The 13,801-nt window shown below is 43.8% G+C and overlaps 1 protein-coding gene across 1 annotated transcript in view; it reads left to right on the top strand.

Annotated features, from left to right (window-relative positions):
- The window catches only part of Hacd3 (3-hydroxyacyl-CoA dehydratase 3), a 40,182-nt gene that overhangs the window by 9,898 nt on the left and 16,483 nt on the right, over positions 1 to 13,801 (top strand). Inside the window, exons 2-5 of the mRNA XM_005347770.3 lie at positions 2,218 to 2,260; positions 9,097 to 9,170; positions 9,939 to 10,103; positions 12,095 to 12,146. Coding sequence (XP_005347827.1) covers positions 2,218 to 2,260; positions 9,097 to 9,170; positions 9,939 to 10,103; positions 12,095 to 12,146 — 334 coding nt within the window. The remainder of the gene's footprint in view (positions 1 to 2,217; positions 2,261 to 9,096; positions 9,171 to 9,938; positions 10,104 to 12,094; positions 12,147 to 13,801) is intronic.

Here is a 13,801-nt window from a genome sequence, read left to right on the forward strand (position 1 = left end):
GCCTGCCTCTGCCTCCCAAGTGCTGGGATTAAAGGCGTGCGCCACCACCGCCCGGCCCGCTATTTTAAATGTATAAGGTTTATTGCGTTTTCTCTGTGTGTACATCTATGCACCACGTGCATGACTAGTTCTTGAGGAGGCCAGAAGAGGGCATCAGATCCCTTGGGGCTAGAGTTATAGATGGTTGTGAGTCACCATGTGAGTGCCAGGCATTGAACCAGGGTGCTCTGGAAGAGCAGCTAGTGCTCTAACTTGCTGAGCCATCTCTCCAGCCCTATATAAGCCTTTCGAAAACTGAAAGATGTCCTTCCGTGACCATCACCTTTGGAGAGGTTGAACCTAACATGCACAGTGTGCTACTGGGCAGGGCCTGCTCTGTTTTGGCTGAGTTAGCACCTGAAACCTCTGACTCACAAACATGTTTAACCACCTACTTAGCTTTTGGTATGGCCAAGTATGTCAGCCTTGCTTGGACATATCTGTCTACCTGAGGAGAGAAAACCAGGCCACCCAAGCCTCTTTTGGTCCCCTACCCAATGGAATTAGGGCATGTGGAACATAAGGAAAGACCTATGTTGGAAACTTACCGCTGAGACATCCCAGAACTATGTAGCCTCCATGATAACATTTACATGGAAATCTGTGTGTTGGATTGTGGAGTATATATAGTTCAGTGGTAGAGCACCCACCCTGTCATGCACAGGGCTCAGAGTTTGGTCTCCAGCAGTGTGAAAAACCAAATAAATTAAAATGTGCAAAGCGTGCCTGTTTCTCTTACTAATGACCCCCCCACAATATCCCAGAGATGTAGTCCCCCTTTTCTAATGGTTGACATGAGATATATATTCAGTGGAAGAGATTATAGATTTAGTTCAGTTTTCCCTCTGGGACGAATCTTACTTTTCTCTCCTTATCTGTTTTGGAAACACAATACCAGTTCCCAACACAGCTCCTAGTGAATTCTTGGGAGTGGGTCTGAAATTAGGATAGAGATTGTTGTCTTGCATAATTCCAACTAGTCAAGGCAGGGTCATCACGTGTCCTCAGCCTTATGGGTCTGTGTACCGAGGAGATGCCCTGGTTTAAGCTGGAATCTTATGCCCCTCTGCTGGGCTTGCACCTTCAGATTGGAGACGTAGAGTACTGGGTACTGAGGGTGGCTGGGGAGTGGTCAGGGCACAGGAATGCACTTGGAGAGCTGTGTCTTGGTGCTCTGGTGCATAGCTACCTCTACTCCTGTCTTGGATGAAGGTCTTTAGTTCTGTCTGTCCTCCTGTCTCAGAGACTGCCCAGATTCTGGCCCTCTGTGTGAAGTTGATTCACTCAGCTTTCACTCTGCACAGAGCATGTAGGTGTCCATTGACCTGGTCCACCCGCTCTTCCAACTCCTCTCAGTCTTGGTGGCTTCCTTTGATGAGTGATCGAGTACAGAGATCTGAGAGCCAAGCAGAAAAATAGATGTATCAGTTACGATACTGGGACCGTACCACCTCTCATGTAGCCAGCCTCCGTGAATTGTTGGTAGGAGATGGGCTTTTTTATCCTCAGGCTGCTGAAGGTGTGCATTAAATTAAAGCACTTTCTGGGGATAAACTAGAAATGTGGAAAATTTTGAGCCTGATCCTCCTTTTCAGTTGGAAGTTGAAGGGATGTGGAGCCTGAGGCTGTTGGAACCACAACAACAGTGTGTTTCGTGTTTGTAGACACTGTTGTGAGCTCAGCTTTGTTGTAATTGTTGTCTTTATTTTGGTACTTCCCACTTTGGTGAAGGTGTTCCCAACCACTCTGTTCCCATTGTGTTTGTTCTCAACTCAGATAACCCTTGCCTGCATGTCCATTTTCAGTCTTGTTCTTTGCTTTCTTCTCCCAGAAAGTGACTCACCCATTCCACTGGGTGATCAGGGCTGTAGCTTCAGAGATTTGTCTGTTCCCCCATCCATCTCACATAGCCCCTTGCCTTCCTAACCATCCTTCTAATGGACTGACTCACAGCCTAATCATTTTGCAGAGTTAGAGCAGTTCAGAGTCCTTGGAAGAGGATGTAATCAGCTAGGTGTCCCCATAGACACAGAAACCCGCAGAGATGTGAACAGATTCCCCACTCTTAGTGGCGAGGCACAGGGTAGGAGGTCAGTCTCCAGGAGGAGGGGAGGCAATTCCAGCTGTGTTGTAATTTCTCCACGTTAAAATGTCTCTTGTGTCCCGGTCTCTTCACAGAACCCCGCCATCAGCATCACGGAAAACGTGCTGCATTTCAGAGGTTAGTATCCGGACATTGGCTGCAGCCCTCGGTGGAGATCCAAGGCTGGACGGTGGTTTCTCTTTTTAATTTTTTTTAAAAAAATAATTATTTTATCTTTCTATTTATTTACTTATTTTGTTTTTGAAACAGGCTCTCATGTTTCAAGTATATAGCCTTGCATTGCCTGAAACTCAATATGTAGATTAGGCTGGCTTTAAACTCATAGAGATCCCTACCTGTGCCTCCCAAGTGCTGAGATTAAAGGCACATGTCACCATACTTTGCAAAAATATTTATATTTTAGAACTGGGTTTGTGTGTGTGTGTGTGTGTGTGTGTGTGTGTGTGTGTGACCACCAAATCCGAATGAGTGGAACTGGAGTCACATATGGTTGTGAACACACACGGGTGCTAGGAAATGAACTCTGGCCCTGTGCAAGAGAAACAAGAGCTGTTATAACTGCAGAGTTTTGGACTGTCTGGATGACTCCCTATAATCAAGTATTGCCACACATCAGTGGCTGTGTCTGACCCAAGCTGGCACAGTGCACAGACAGGGATGCAGGTGACACTCACACTCATAAGTATTTACATTTTAATTTATTTAGAAAAAAAGCAGTTATAATGAAAACAAAGATAGACAACTGTTGTTGCTGGTATTTTTTTACTCTTTTTATTCTTTTGGTCTTTTTTTGGGGGAGGCTGCCACCCAGCTTCCAAATGAATACACAGAGGCTTATTCTTTCTTATAAATGCCCGGCTTTAGCTTGGCTTATTTCTAGCCAGATTTCCTTATCTTAAATTATCCTGACTACTTTTTGCCTCTGAACTTTTTTCCTTTTCTTACTTTATATATCTCACTTTCACGCTTACTCTGTGACTGACTGGGTGGCTGGCCCTGGTGTCCTCCTCACCTTGCTCTCTCTTTCCTTCCTCCTTCTCTGTCTTCCTGCCAGCCCCAGCCTATCCTTTCTCCTGCCTCACTATTGACCATTTAGCTCTTTATTAGAACTTTAGGTGTTTTAGACAGGCAAAGAATCACAGCTTCATAGAGTTAAATAAATACTGTAGTAATAAGTGCAGCGGGGCTACCTTGCTTTGGCAAAGTTCAACAGTCTTTTTCCTATGTGTCCTGCATGTCTAGTCTGCATAGCACATTGTCAGCAGTCAAAAGCAAGAACAGTTTCTTTGCCCAGTGGCTAACCTTGCCACAATGAAAGCAGAATTCTATGGAGTTTCTTCAATGCCCATTATCTCTGAAATAAATTGATACTGGCAGGAGCAGATATTTCTCATTGTCATGAAAAGGCCTAAGTTAACAAAACATTAAAAATGGTATATATATAGGTCTGTATAATCTAGAAAACATGCCTAACATAGCTACAAATTTGGCTGTTATAAATGAATACTAATATATGTTTCTGGATTATTCTCAATAGTTTATAATAATAGCTTTCAAAAACTAGAATTTTGGCCAGGTGCTGATGGTGCATGCCTTTAATCCCAGCATTTGGGAATCAGAGGCAAGTGGATCTCTGTGAGTTTGAGGCCAGCCTGGTAGGCAAAGCCAGATCCAGAACAGATTCCAAAGCTACTAAGAGAATCCCTGTCCCAAAAAGTAAAAAAACAAAACAACTAAAATTTTACCTTACATTTTTAAATGAACTGCATAGGTACAATATTTTAAACAAGAATAGAAACATGTGTACAATATATTGTAAAAAAATAACTTTAATTCTCAACAGAAGAAGTTCAAATGGCCAAAAGACACCTAAGGTCATGCTCAACTTCCTTAGCGATCAGGGAAATGCAAATCAAGACAACTTTAAGATACCATCTTACACCTGTCAGAATGGCTAAAATAAAAAACACCAATGATAGCCTTTGCTGGAGAGGGTGTGGAGAAAGGGGTACACTCATCCATTGCTGGTGGGAATGCAAACTTGTGCAACCACTCTGGAAAGCAGTGTGGCGGTTCCTCAGGAAATTCGAGATCAACCTACCCCTGGACCCAGCAATACCACTCTTGGGAATATACCCAAGAGAGGCCCTATCATGCAACAAAAGTATATGATCAACTATGTTCATAGCAGCATTGTTTGTAATAGCCAGAACCTGGAAACAACCTAGATGCCCTTCAATAGAAGAATGGATGAAGAAAGTATGGAATATATACATATTAGAGTACTACTCAACAGTAAAAAACAAGAACTTCTTGAAGTTTGCGTACAAATGGATGGAAATAGAAAACACTATCCTGAGTGAGGTAAGCCAGACCCAAAAAGAGGAACATGGGATGTACTCACTCATATTTGGTTTCTAGCCATAATTAAAGGACAGTGAGCTTATAATTCGCAATCCTAGAGAAGCTAAATAAGAAGGTGAATCCAAAGACAAACATATAGGCATCCCCCTGAATATTAACCTTCATCAGGCGATGAAAGGAGACAGAAACAGAGACCCAAATTGGAGCACCGGACAGAAATCTCAAGGTCCAAATCAGGAGCAGAAGGAGGGGGAGCACGAGCAAGGAATTCAGGACCGCGAGGGGTACACCCACATTCTGAGACAATGGGGATGTTCTTTCGGGAATTCACCAAGGCCAGCTGGCCTGAGTCTGAAAAAGCATGGGATAAAACCGGACTTGCTGAACATAGCGGACAATGAGGACTACTGAGAACTCAAGAACAATGGCAATGGGTTTTTGATCCTACTGCACGTGCTAGGCCTGGGCGGTTTGGATGCTCAACTCACTAAACCTGGATGGAGGTGGGCGGTCCTTGGACTTCCCACAGGTCAGGGAACCCTGATGGCTCTTCAAGCTGATGAGGGAGAGGGACTTAATCAGGGGAGGGGGAGGGAAATGGGAGGTGGTGGCGGGGAGGAGGCAGAAATCCTCAATAAATAAATAAATTAAAAAAATAACTTTAAATTTGTATCAATATACAAAAATCCTTTAAAGAGTAGAAACATATATACAGTGTGTTGTAACAAAAATTACCCTAAATTTGTATCAATATACAAAAGTTCTTTACACAAAAGTAGAAACATATATACATTGTAGCAAAATTGACTGGATTTGTATCAGTATGCTAAAATTCATGCCAATGCAAGATATCTAAGATTAATAGTTGTCTTTTTATCCTTTATGTCCCTAAATTATAGCAAACATCCATAACCCACCAAATAACCGAAAGGTACTCATAATGCAACTCTTGGGAATGTGGGTGTTGGGTGGGTGAAGGCATTTTTAGGGTCTATGAGAGAATTTGAGATAATGGCCAAGTTCTAGGAAGACCAGCTATGACCTTTGTTGAATCACTTGTCAAGTTTCAGGAGGTCTCTCTTGATCAAACCAGATTCATGTTAATTGGAATGAGCCTCTTATGTCCTGTGTAAACAAAAGCAAAATTACTTCTCCAAAGCATTTTTTTTTTTTTTTTGTTTTTCGAGACAGGGTTTCTCTGTGGCTTTGGAGCCTGTCCTGGACTAGCTCTTGTAAACCAGGCTGGTCTCGAACTCACAGAGATCCGCCTGCCTCTGCCTCCCGGGTGCTGGGATTAAAGGCGTGCGCCACCACCGCCCGGCCTCCAAAGCATTTTTGATTCCGCTTGACAAATACATTTTTTGGCTTTTTTAAAGTTAAGGCATTTTTAAGGTATATAGGCAGGTTTATTTCAACAGTCCCTTCTTTTTTTCAATTCCAGGTCTCTTAGCCGCTATTTGCTATGAGCATTCAAAAAATTCAAAATCAACACAATACTCTATAAGACTTAGACTCCCTATGTATGTCCCATCTCTACGTGGCTTATTTCTTTTATATTGCTTTTACCCTCTCTTTAAAGACTATTTTTAAAACTCATTTTTTTCTATGACTAAACCCGTTTTTCTTAAGCCTACACACCTTGTAAAACAACACGCTGGAAACTGTTTAGAATTTTTCCATCTGGACCTCTTTCACTGCGTATCTTTTAGGCATTTTTGACTGTTAGGCTACACCTGGATTGTCTCTGCAGCTCTATCCACCGGCTCCTCCTGCTTCTCCGGTTGGGAAAGCCAAGCCTAGAGACACAGCTTGGTTGGAGGCTCGTGCCCGAGAACTGCATTAAACCTTTCTAGCTATGGAAGCCAGTATTTGCGTTGCCATAAGTGGCTTTTACTTGCTTGCCATTTCTAGTTTCTGTTTAGCACTGCTGGTTGGAGAGCAGCTCATCTTAAAGGAGCTGTAGCCTTTTTTTAATTTCCTTTTTTTTCCTACCAGCTTTCTTAGGCCCTACATGGAAATTCGGCCCCACATTGGTAGGCCAAAATGTTGTTGATTTTTATTTTTATTTTTTATTTTTGGTTTTTTGAGACAGCGTTTCTCTCTGACTTTGGAGCCTGTCCTGGAACTAGCTCTCGTAGACCAGGCTGGCCTTGAACTCACAGAGATCCGCCTGCCTCTACCTCCCAAGTGTGGGATTAAAGGCGCGCCACCACTGCCTGGCTGATTTTTATTTTTCTTTGCTCCTTGTTCTTTTTTTAGGGTTCACCACCCAGCTCCCAAAGAAATTTTTACTTATAAACGCCCAGCTTCAGCTTGGTTTATTTCTAGCCAGATTTCCTTAAATTATCCCAACTACCTTTTGCTTCTGGGCTTTTCCTTTTCTTCTGTTTATCTTACTTTCACTCTTCCTCCTGACTGGCTGGGTGGCTGCCCCTGGCGTCCCCATTTGCTCTCTCATTTGTTCCTCCTTTTCTCTCTGCTTGCCAACCCCGCCTATCCTTTCCTCTGCCTCACTATTGGCTGTTTATTATTGACTCTTTATTAGAACATCAGGTGTTTTATCACAGCTTCACAGAGTTAAATAAATGCAATATAAAAGAATGCGACACATCTTTACATCATTAAAACAAATGTTTCATGGCATAAGCAAATGTAACACATCTTTTTGTTTGTTTGTTTTTGAGACAGGGTTTCTCAGTAGCTATGGAGCCTGTCCTGGAACTCACTTTGTAGACCAGGCTGACCTTGAATTCACAGAGATCCACCTGCCTCCACCTCCAGAGTGCTGGGATTAAGGCAAGTCCCACAACTGCCTGGCAAATGTAACACATCTTAAAATAATATTCTATAATAGACAACTCATTATATGTTTGCTGAGGAATGTGGGGATCAACCCCAGGGCCTCAGTGCTTCGCTACTAAACTGTATCTTCAGAACATGTCTTCTTTTCCTTTTCTTTTCTTTCCTTCCTTCCTTCCTTCTTTCCTTCCTTCCTTCCTTCCTTCCTTTTCTTTTTTTGAGCCATGATTCTGATATATGTAGTCCAGGATAACTTTGAACTCTAGATCTTCTTTTCCCAGCTTTCTGAGGCCTGGAAATCTCTTGCTGTTCCGATGGTCTTTGATTCCAAGAATCTAGCCATGTTTTCTCTGTAGCTCCTGAGCAGGCTTCCTGTTGTGCCCAAGACAATTGGCTGTGTTCACAGGCAGCCAGTGGATGGGTCTCCTTACTTTCTTGCCATTCTAGTTTTTCAGAATTATTGTCTTTTTTCTTTTCTTTTCTTTCCTTTCTTCCTTTTCTTCTTCTTCTTTTTTTTTTTTAAAGATGGTGTCTCTTGTAGCCCAGGCTAGCTACAAACTATGTAGCTGAGGAAGACTGTAAACTTCTGTGATCGTATTGTTCACCTCTCAAGTGATGTGACTCCATGTATGAGCCTCCATGCCTGGCTTCCTGGGGTTATTGAAAAGTGCAATTTCTGTCTTACCTGCAGTCCCACCCACCCTGGTGTACTTTCTTAAAGCCAGTCCGACTTTGTTCTGTTTTTCAAGATAGAGTTGTGGTAGCGCAGGCTTTAGGGTTCAGCCTATGTGCTGTTCTTCTTTAAGGAATGTGTGCTCTTAGAGTATTATAGCCACTCAGCAAATACTAGGCAGGTGTACTGAAGTGGCCAGGGAAGGGAAACCCGAGGGAGTCAATGAAGGCAGCAGAGAGCAGAGGGAGGGGTATCTCATGTGACTTGCTGTGTCGTCTAGTGGTCGCCGGCACCTGGGCAAAGATCCATGTCCTAGCTCAGGGGTGGTGCAGCCACCTCAGGGACGGTTCCTGCAGCTGCCTGTCCTCTGCCCTGTTGCATTTGGGACTGCTAAAGGACAGTCGTCTGTCTTCATTTTCTGTCCCTGGTTGGAGGGCTTTTAGATTAGAGCTGTTTTTGAGATAATTCAGCATCTACCCTGTAATTCTCTCACTCATCTCTCTCTCCCCCATCCTCTGACTCTGTCTTTGTACTGGAACTTGAGCCCAGGGCATTGTGCATACTGGCATATTCTCATGGACTCCACATTCCAATCCTGCAGCCTGCCTCAACCCCGTCAGGGTGGCACACACACTTGATTTTTTTTCTGCTCAGGATTTAGAATCAAAGTAAATGTGAAAGTTAAATCTCATCTATGTGCCTCCTGGGGCTTTCTTTGTTCCTTTTTCTTCTAACTTCTTCCTCCTTTTCTCCTTCTTCCTCCTCCTCCTCCTTTTTCCCCTGTTATTTACTGGGTATTCTTCAGACTGTATTATGGTAGCATAAATAGTCCCAAACAGACCACAAGTAAGCTTATAGAACTCAGGTTTGCCCTTGGGATGGCTTATCCATCTGTCGCATTGCTCTGTCCTCATGCTTCTATACTCCCAAGGTCCCTTAGCCAGTTGTGAGCTGCTCTGAGTGCTGGGAATTGAACCCTGCTCCTCTGGAAGAGCAGTCAGTGCTCTTAACCACTGAGCCATCTCTCCAGCTACATTCAAAGCAATGTAGCAAGCTAATTTTTGGGTGGCTTTGCTCTGCTCAAATTCACAAAACTCCACATTTCTTTTCTTTGAAGCTCAGGGACATGGTGCCAAAGGAGACAACGTCTATGAATTTCACCTGGAGTTCTTTGACCTCGTGAAGCCAGAGGTTTGTTCTCTGCTTTCTCATAGCCTTTCCATTTAGGAAGTGCATACTAGCTGTTACGTGAGAGAAAGGGCAGGGTCTGAGGATGATGTGCAAAGGGGAGTGAGTGATGCCGTTGTGTTTGGAACAAGCTCTGATGTTAGCTGCAGAGGAATGGGAAGGCTGGGGGCCTGAGCCGCATCTGCTCTTGGCCATTATTTGTCATGTGAACTTCCATTTTGCTCACGTGTTAGATGAAGACTCAGGTGAAATCTCTAGATCCCCCCCAGTTCTGGTATTTTCTTCTTCTAGTGATGGCAGGGGAGAGTAGGGCGACATGGTTGAAGCCCTCCCCGTGGGCTTTTCATGAGACTCAGTCACTCTGGCCGTAAGGATCGTAGTGAGCAGAAAGGACAAAGGTAGCTGGTCTTGAAAGAAAATTCTGGGAGTGTAAGAGCAGTTTCCTTCTTTTAGCCTCGGGAGGCTGATGATTCATATTTCTTGCTTGGGCACTTGAGTTACTGCATCCTCTTGTGCAGAGGCTTGTTCTGAGAGTGCTCAGATAGCCCTGGCTAGGGCCTGAGCACATGTCATGGGCTGCCATGGAGATAGAGTGAGAAGCTAGAACAGAATCAGAGAAAGACTTTGCTGTTCTTTGCAACTGCCCTTGCCTAGGATATTCCCCATTGTCTGTCATGCCTCGCAGAAGCAGAGAAGTTTCTCTGGAGCCACTCCAGCATGGTGCAGTCAGTGCATGGAAGGGAGTTCTGACACTCTCACTTTTCCTCCTAGCCGGTGCACAAGCTGACCCAGAGGCAGGTGAACATCACAGTCCAGAAGAAGGTGAGCCGGTGGTGGGAGAGGCTCACGAAGCAGGAGAAGCGCCCACTGTTTTTGGCCCCTGACTTTGATCGCTGGCTGGATGAATCCGATGCAGAAATGGAACTGAGAGCCAAGGTGAGTAAGCTTGCTAAACCATCATTACTGAAGATGGAAATCGCGGTGGTTGATAGGATGGGGACACATTACACACTGGCTGGGAGGCCTGGTGACAGGATTGTAGGGTACCCACCATGGAAGTGTGGGAAGCTGCTTCACTCGGGGTTCCTGTGGTGTTTGCTTGAGGGTCAGGTCTAAGTGATGGTTTCTGTGGGAGAGGTAAAATACCATTCTTATCACATGTTGAAGCACTGTCGGAGCACTGCTGGCCAAGGCCATGCTTATCTGGTTATCTGGGTTCTCTCCCAGCTCTTCGCGGTATTTTTTGGAAGGAAGTCGCTATGTGGATCGCACTTTCAGAGTGGGGAGATATGTTTCCATATCATTTGTTTGAAAATTCTCTACATGAGAAATTCTCCTGTTCTTTCCTGTTTCTTTATTCGGTCATTTCCATTATTTTATGTTTAGGATTATAATCTAACACTGTTCTCATTGATCAACTCATTCCCGCTGTGGGTATTGGAGGCTCTTTCACGGTGGCCACTCATTCATTTCCCGGCCACTCAGACCCATTTCTAGCTAACTCTTAGATCTAAATCAACCCATTTATATTATTTTATATTTTACCATGAGGTTTGTGGTTTATTACTGGTGCACAAGCGTCCTTTTCTTCCAGCAGCTACATGATGTCTCTCTGACCCCGCCTTCTCTCTCTCTACATCTCTGTTTGGATTTTCCTCCTGGCTTTACTCTGCTAAGCCATTGGCTGAAAGCAGCTTCTTTATTAACCAGTGGCAATAAAACATGTTAAAAGCATACAGAGGGGCTTCACCATTGTAGGGTATTATTTTTATTTTTTCTCTTCATTCTTTCTTACTTTTTGGCACTCTCTAATCTACCCCAGGTGTAGCTTATATATCCTTTGCTTCAGTCCTAGAATAACCATTTCTTTAAGGAGCTGTTTTTTTTTTTCTTTCCATTTTCCTTATGTGTATTGGTACTTTGTCTGCTTGTAGATCTCTATCCACAGAGTCCAGAAGAGGACATTGGATTCTTTGGAACTGGAGTTGCAAAATTTTTTTTTTTTTTTATTTTCGAGACAGAGTTTCTCTGTAGTTTTTGGTGTCTGTCCTGGAACTAGCTCTTGTAGACCAGGCTGGCCTCGAATTCACAGAGATCCGCCTGCCTCTGCCTCCCAAGTGCTGGGATTAAAGGTGTACGCCACCACCGCCTGGCTGCAAATGGTTTTGAGTCACTGTGTGGGTGCTGGAACTCTAACCCATGCCCTCTGGAAGAGCAGCCAGTTCTCTTAACCACTGAGCCATCTCTGTTTTATTTTTGGAGGGTGATATTAGCAGCCCGATCAGCTGACAGTGAGGAAATACAGGTGTACATGCTCACGCATACATATACATAGACATGCAACTTTGTGTCTGTTTGTGTATTAAGCTAAACATAAGTTTACACTGAACCTGGACATGGACATGAGCTTAGCTTCTGGGGAAAAAAATACACCTTATACTAGAAGTGTTGCTCTTGAAGAGGATCTGAGTTCTGATCCCAGCCCCCACATTAGATGGTTTACAATACCCCTCTAACTCCAGTTCCAGGGGATCTGGTGGCCTCCTCTGGCACCTGTACTTACATGGACATACACACACACCTAATTAAAACATAAGTAAATAAAATCTTAAAAAAGTGAAATGGCACTTCCTGCCTTCAGCTGCTGTTCTTTGTTGCTCTAACAAGTCTCCAAAGGGTGTCCTTTACAGCTGTAAGAGTAAAGATTGTCCCAGGCAGTCGTCAGAAACTAGTTGATTAGCCATTAGTTGAGTAAGTATCTATGCTCAAATCCAAAGCTATGATCTGGGACAATCTCCTCAGCAGAGCATGGAACACAAGAGAAGGAGGTGGCCTGAGGGGTCCGATCTCTTTCCCCACACCTGGCCTTTTGTAAGCATACAGGAATTTTAACTTGTATTCTTGGAAAATTTCTGTCTACATCCTAGGAGGAAGAACGGCTAAATAAACTCAGACTAGAAAGCGAAGGCTCCCCTGAAAGTAAGTGGCTCCCAGTTAACCTGTGATGGAGTTGGGGTGGTGGCAGGGCAGGAGAGGGGGAAATTCACACTGAGGAATGCTTGGGTGAGTCTGGGTTAGTTTTTCCGATATGCACACACAACAAAGCCTTACCTCTAAAGATACTTCCTTTCTGTTTAGGAATAGCCTTGTCTGAGTAAACCAAGGCTAATGTAGCAGACAAGAACCTCTCCAAAAAAAAAAAAAAGAACCTCCGTCTCCTGGGCGGACTAGGGGCAGACGGCACCCAAACCTGCAGCCTGGTGTCTCCTCTCTCTTAAGTGTGAAGGGCTGTGCTGTAGATGCCTGTGGTTATCAGCTCTCGAAATGCAAAGTGTTTGTATGTGTGTCTGTGTATCACATGCATGTGGGGTACTCTAGGACGCCAGAAGAAGGTATTGTCTCTCCCAAAACTGGAGTTACAGCCAGTTGTGAGCTGGGAACCAAACCAGGGTCCTCTGCAATTGCAGCAAGTACTCTTGGCCACTGAGCTGACTCTCTAGCCCCTATCCAGAGTTATTATTGTTATTAGTATTGTCGTTGTTATTATTTTTGAGATAAGGTCTCACTTTATAATTCTGGCTGGCCTGGAATTCAATTTGTAGACCAGGTTGGCCTTGAACTTATAGAGATCTGCCTACCTCTTCCCGAGTGCAGGGATTAAAGACATATGCCTATTCTGCCCAGTTATTCAGAATCTTAGAAAAAAATTTCATTTTATCTAGCCAAATGTTTTTTAGAAAGAAGATCTGTAAGTGAATATATAATGTATTTGGTAATGGTGCAGTAGCTGCTTGTTACACACGCTGCCTGGAAAGCAGCGGTGCAGCTCTAGGTGTGGGGCTGGGTGAGTTAATTGTGGGCACCGTCCTCCAGAACCGGGACTCTAATAGCAGGCTCATACTGGGCTATGGAAAAATTGCTTGTGAACAACAGAACAAGATGAGATCAAACCTTTGCAAGGGCATTATTTAGCATGCCATAAGTAGGGAAGGAGACAGCTTTAGAGAAGTGGTTTCCAAATTGTGTTCTCTGGTACCTCAAGGGTTTCCAGTAATGCTTGGAGGGGTAGGTCGGTCAAGAAGCTCTACTTTAGTTTACATGATCTTGTGTTTTATACGTTAAGGTTCTGAGTGTATGTGTTTCATGTATGTGTTGTGCGTTTCAAATGAGTTTTAAAGAAGATTTGAGTGGCCACTAATTTAGAAAAATAGTCTTCAAAGAATAAAAACACAGTCTCTAAAGAGACTGAGTGAGGGCAAAGAACACTGTAAGAAGCCACCTTGATGAAGATGCTCACTCTTGGGACCCACCTGAAGGAGGAAGGAGAACACTGACTTCAGAGTTGTCCTCTGACCTCCACAGTTGAGCCGTGCCACATGTACTTGCCCGCTAGTAATGACAACAACAGTTTTTTGTTTTGTTTTGTTTTTTGCTCATTTGTTTTAATTTTTGAGACAAGATCTCACAAAATAGCTTTTGGCTGGCCCGGAGCTTACTATATATACATAGACCAGGCTGGCCTCAAACTCAGAGCTATCCTCCTGCCTCTGCCTCCAAAGTGCTGGGCACCAACACGACTGACCCAATAATAAAGTTGTTTTTATTTTTATTTATTTATTTATTTTTTGGTTTTT

This window comes from Microtus ochrogaster, chromosome 5 (genome assembly GCF_000317375.1).
Source record: "Microtus ochrogaster isolate Prairie Vole_2 chromosome 5, MicOch1.0, whole genome shotgun sequence".
Classification (NCBI taxonomy): domain Eukaryota; kingdom Metazoa; phylum Chordata; class Mammalia; order Rodentia; family Cricetidae; genus Microtus; species Microtus ochrogaster.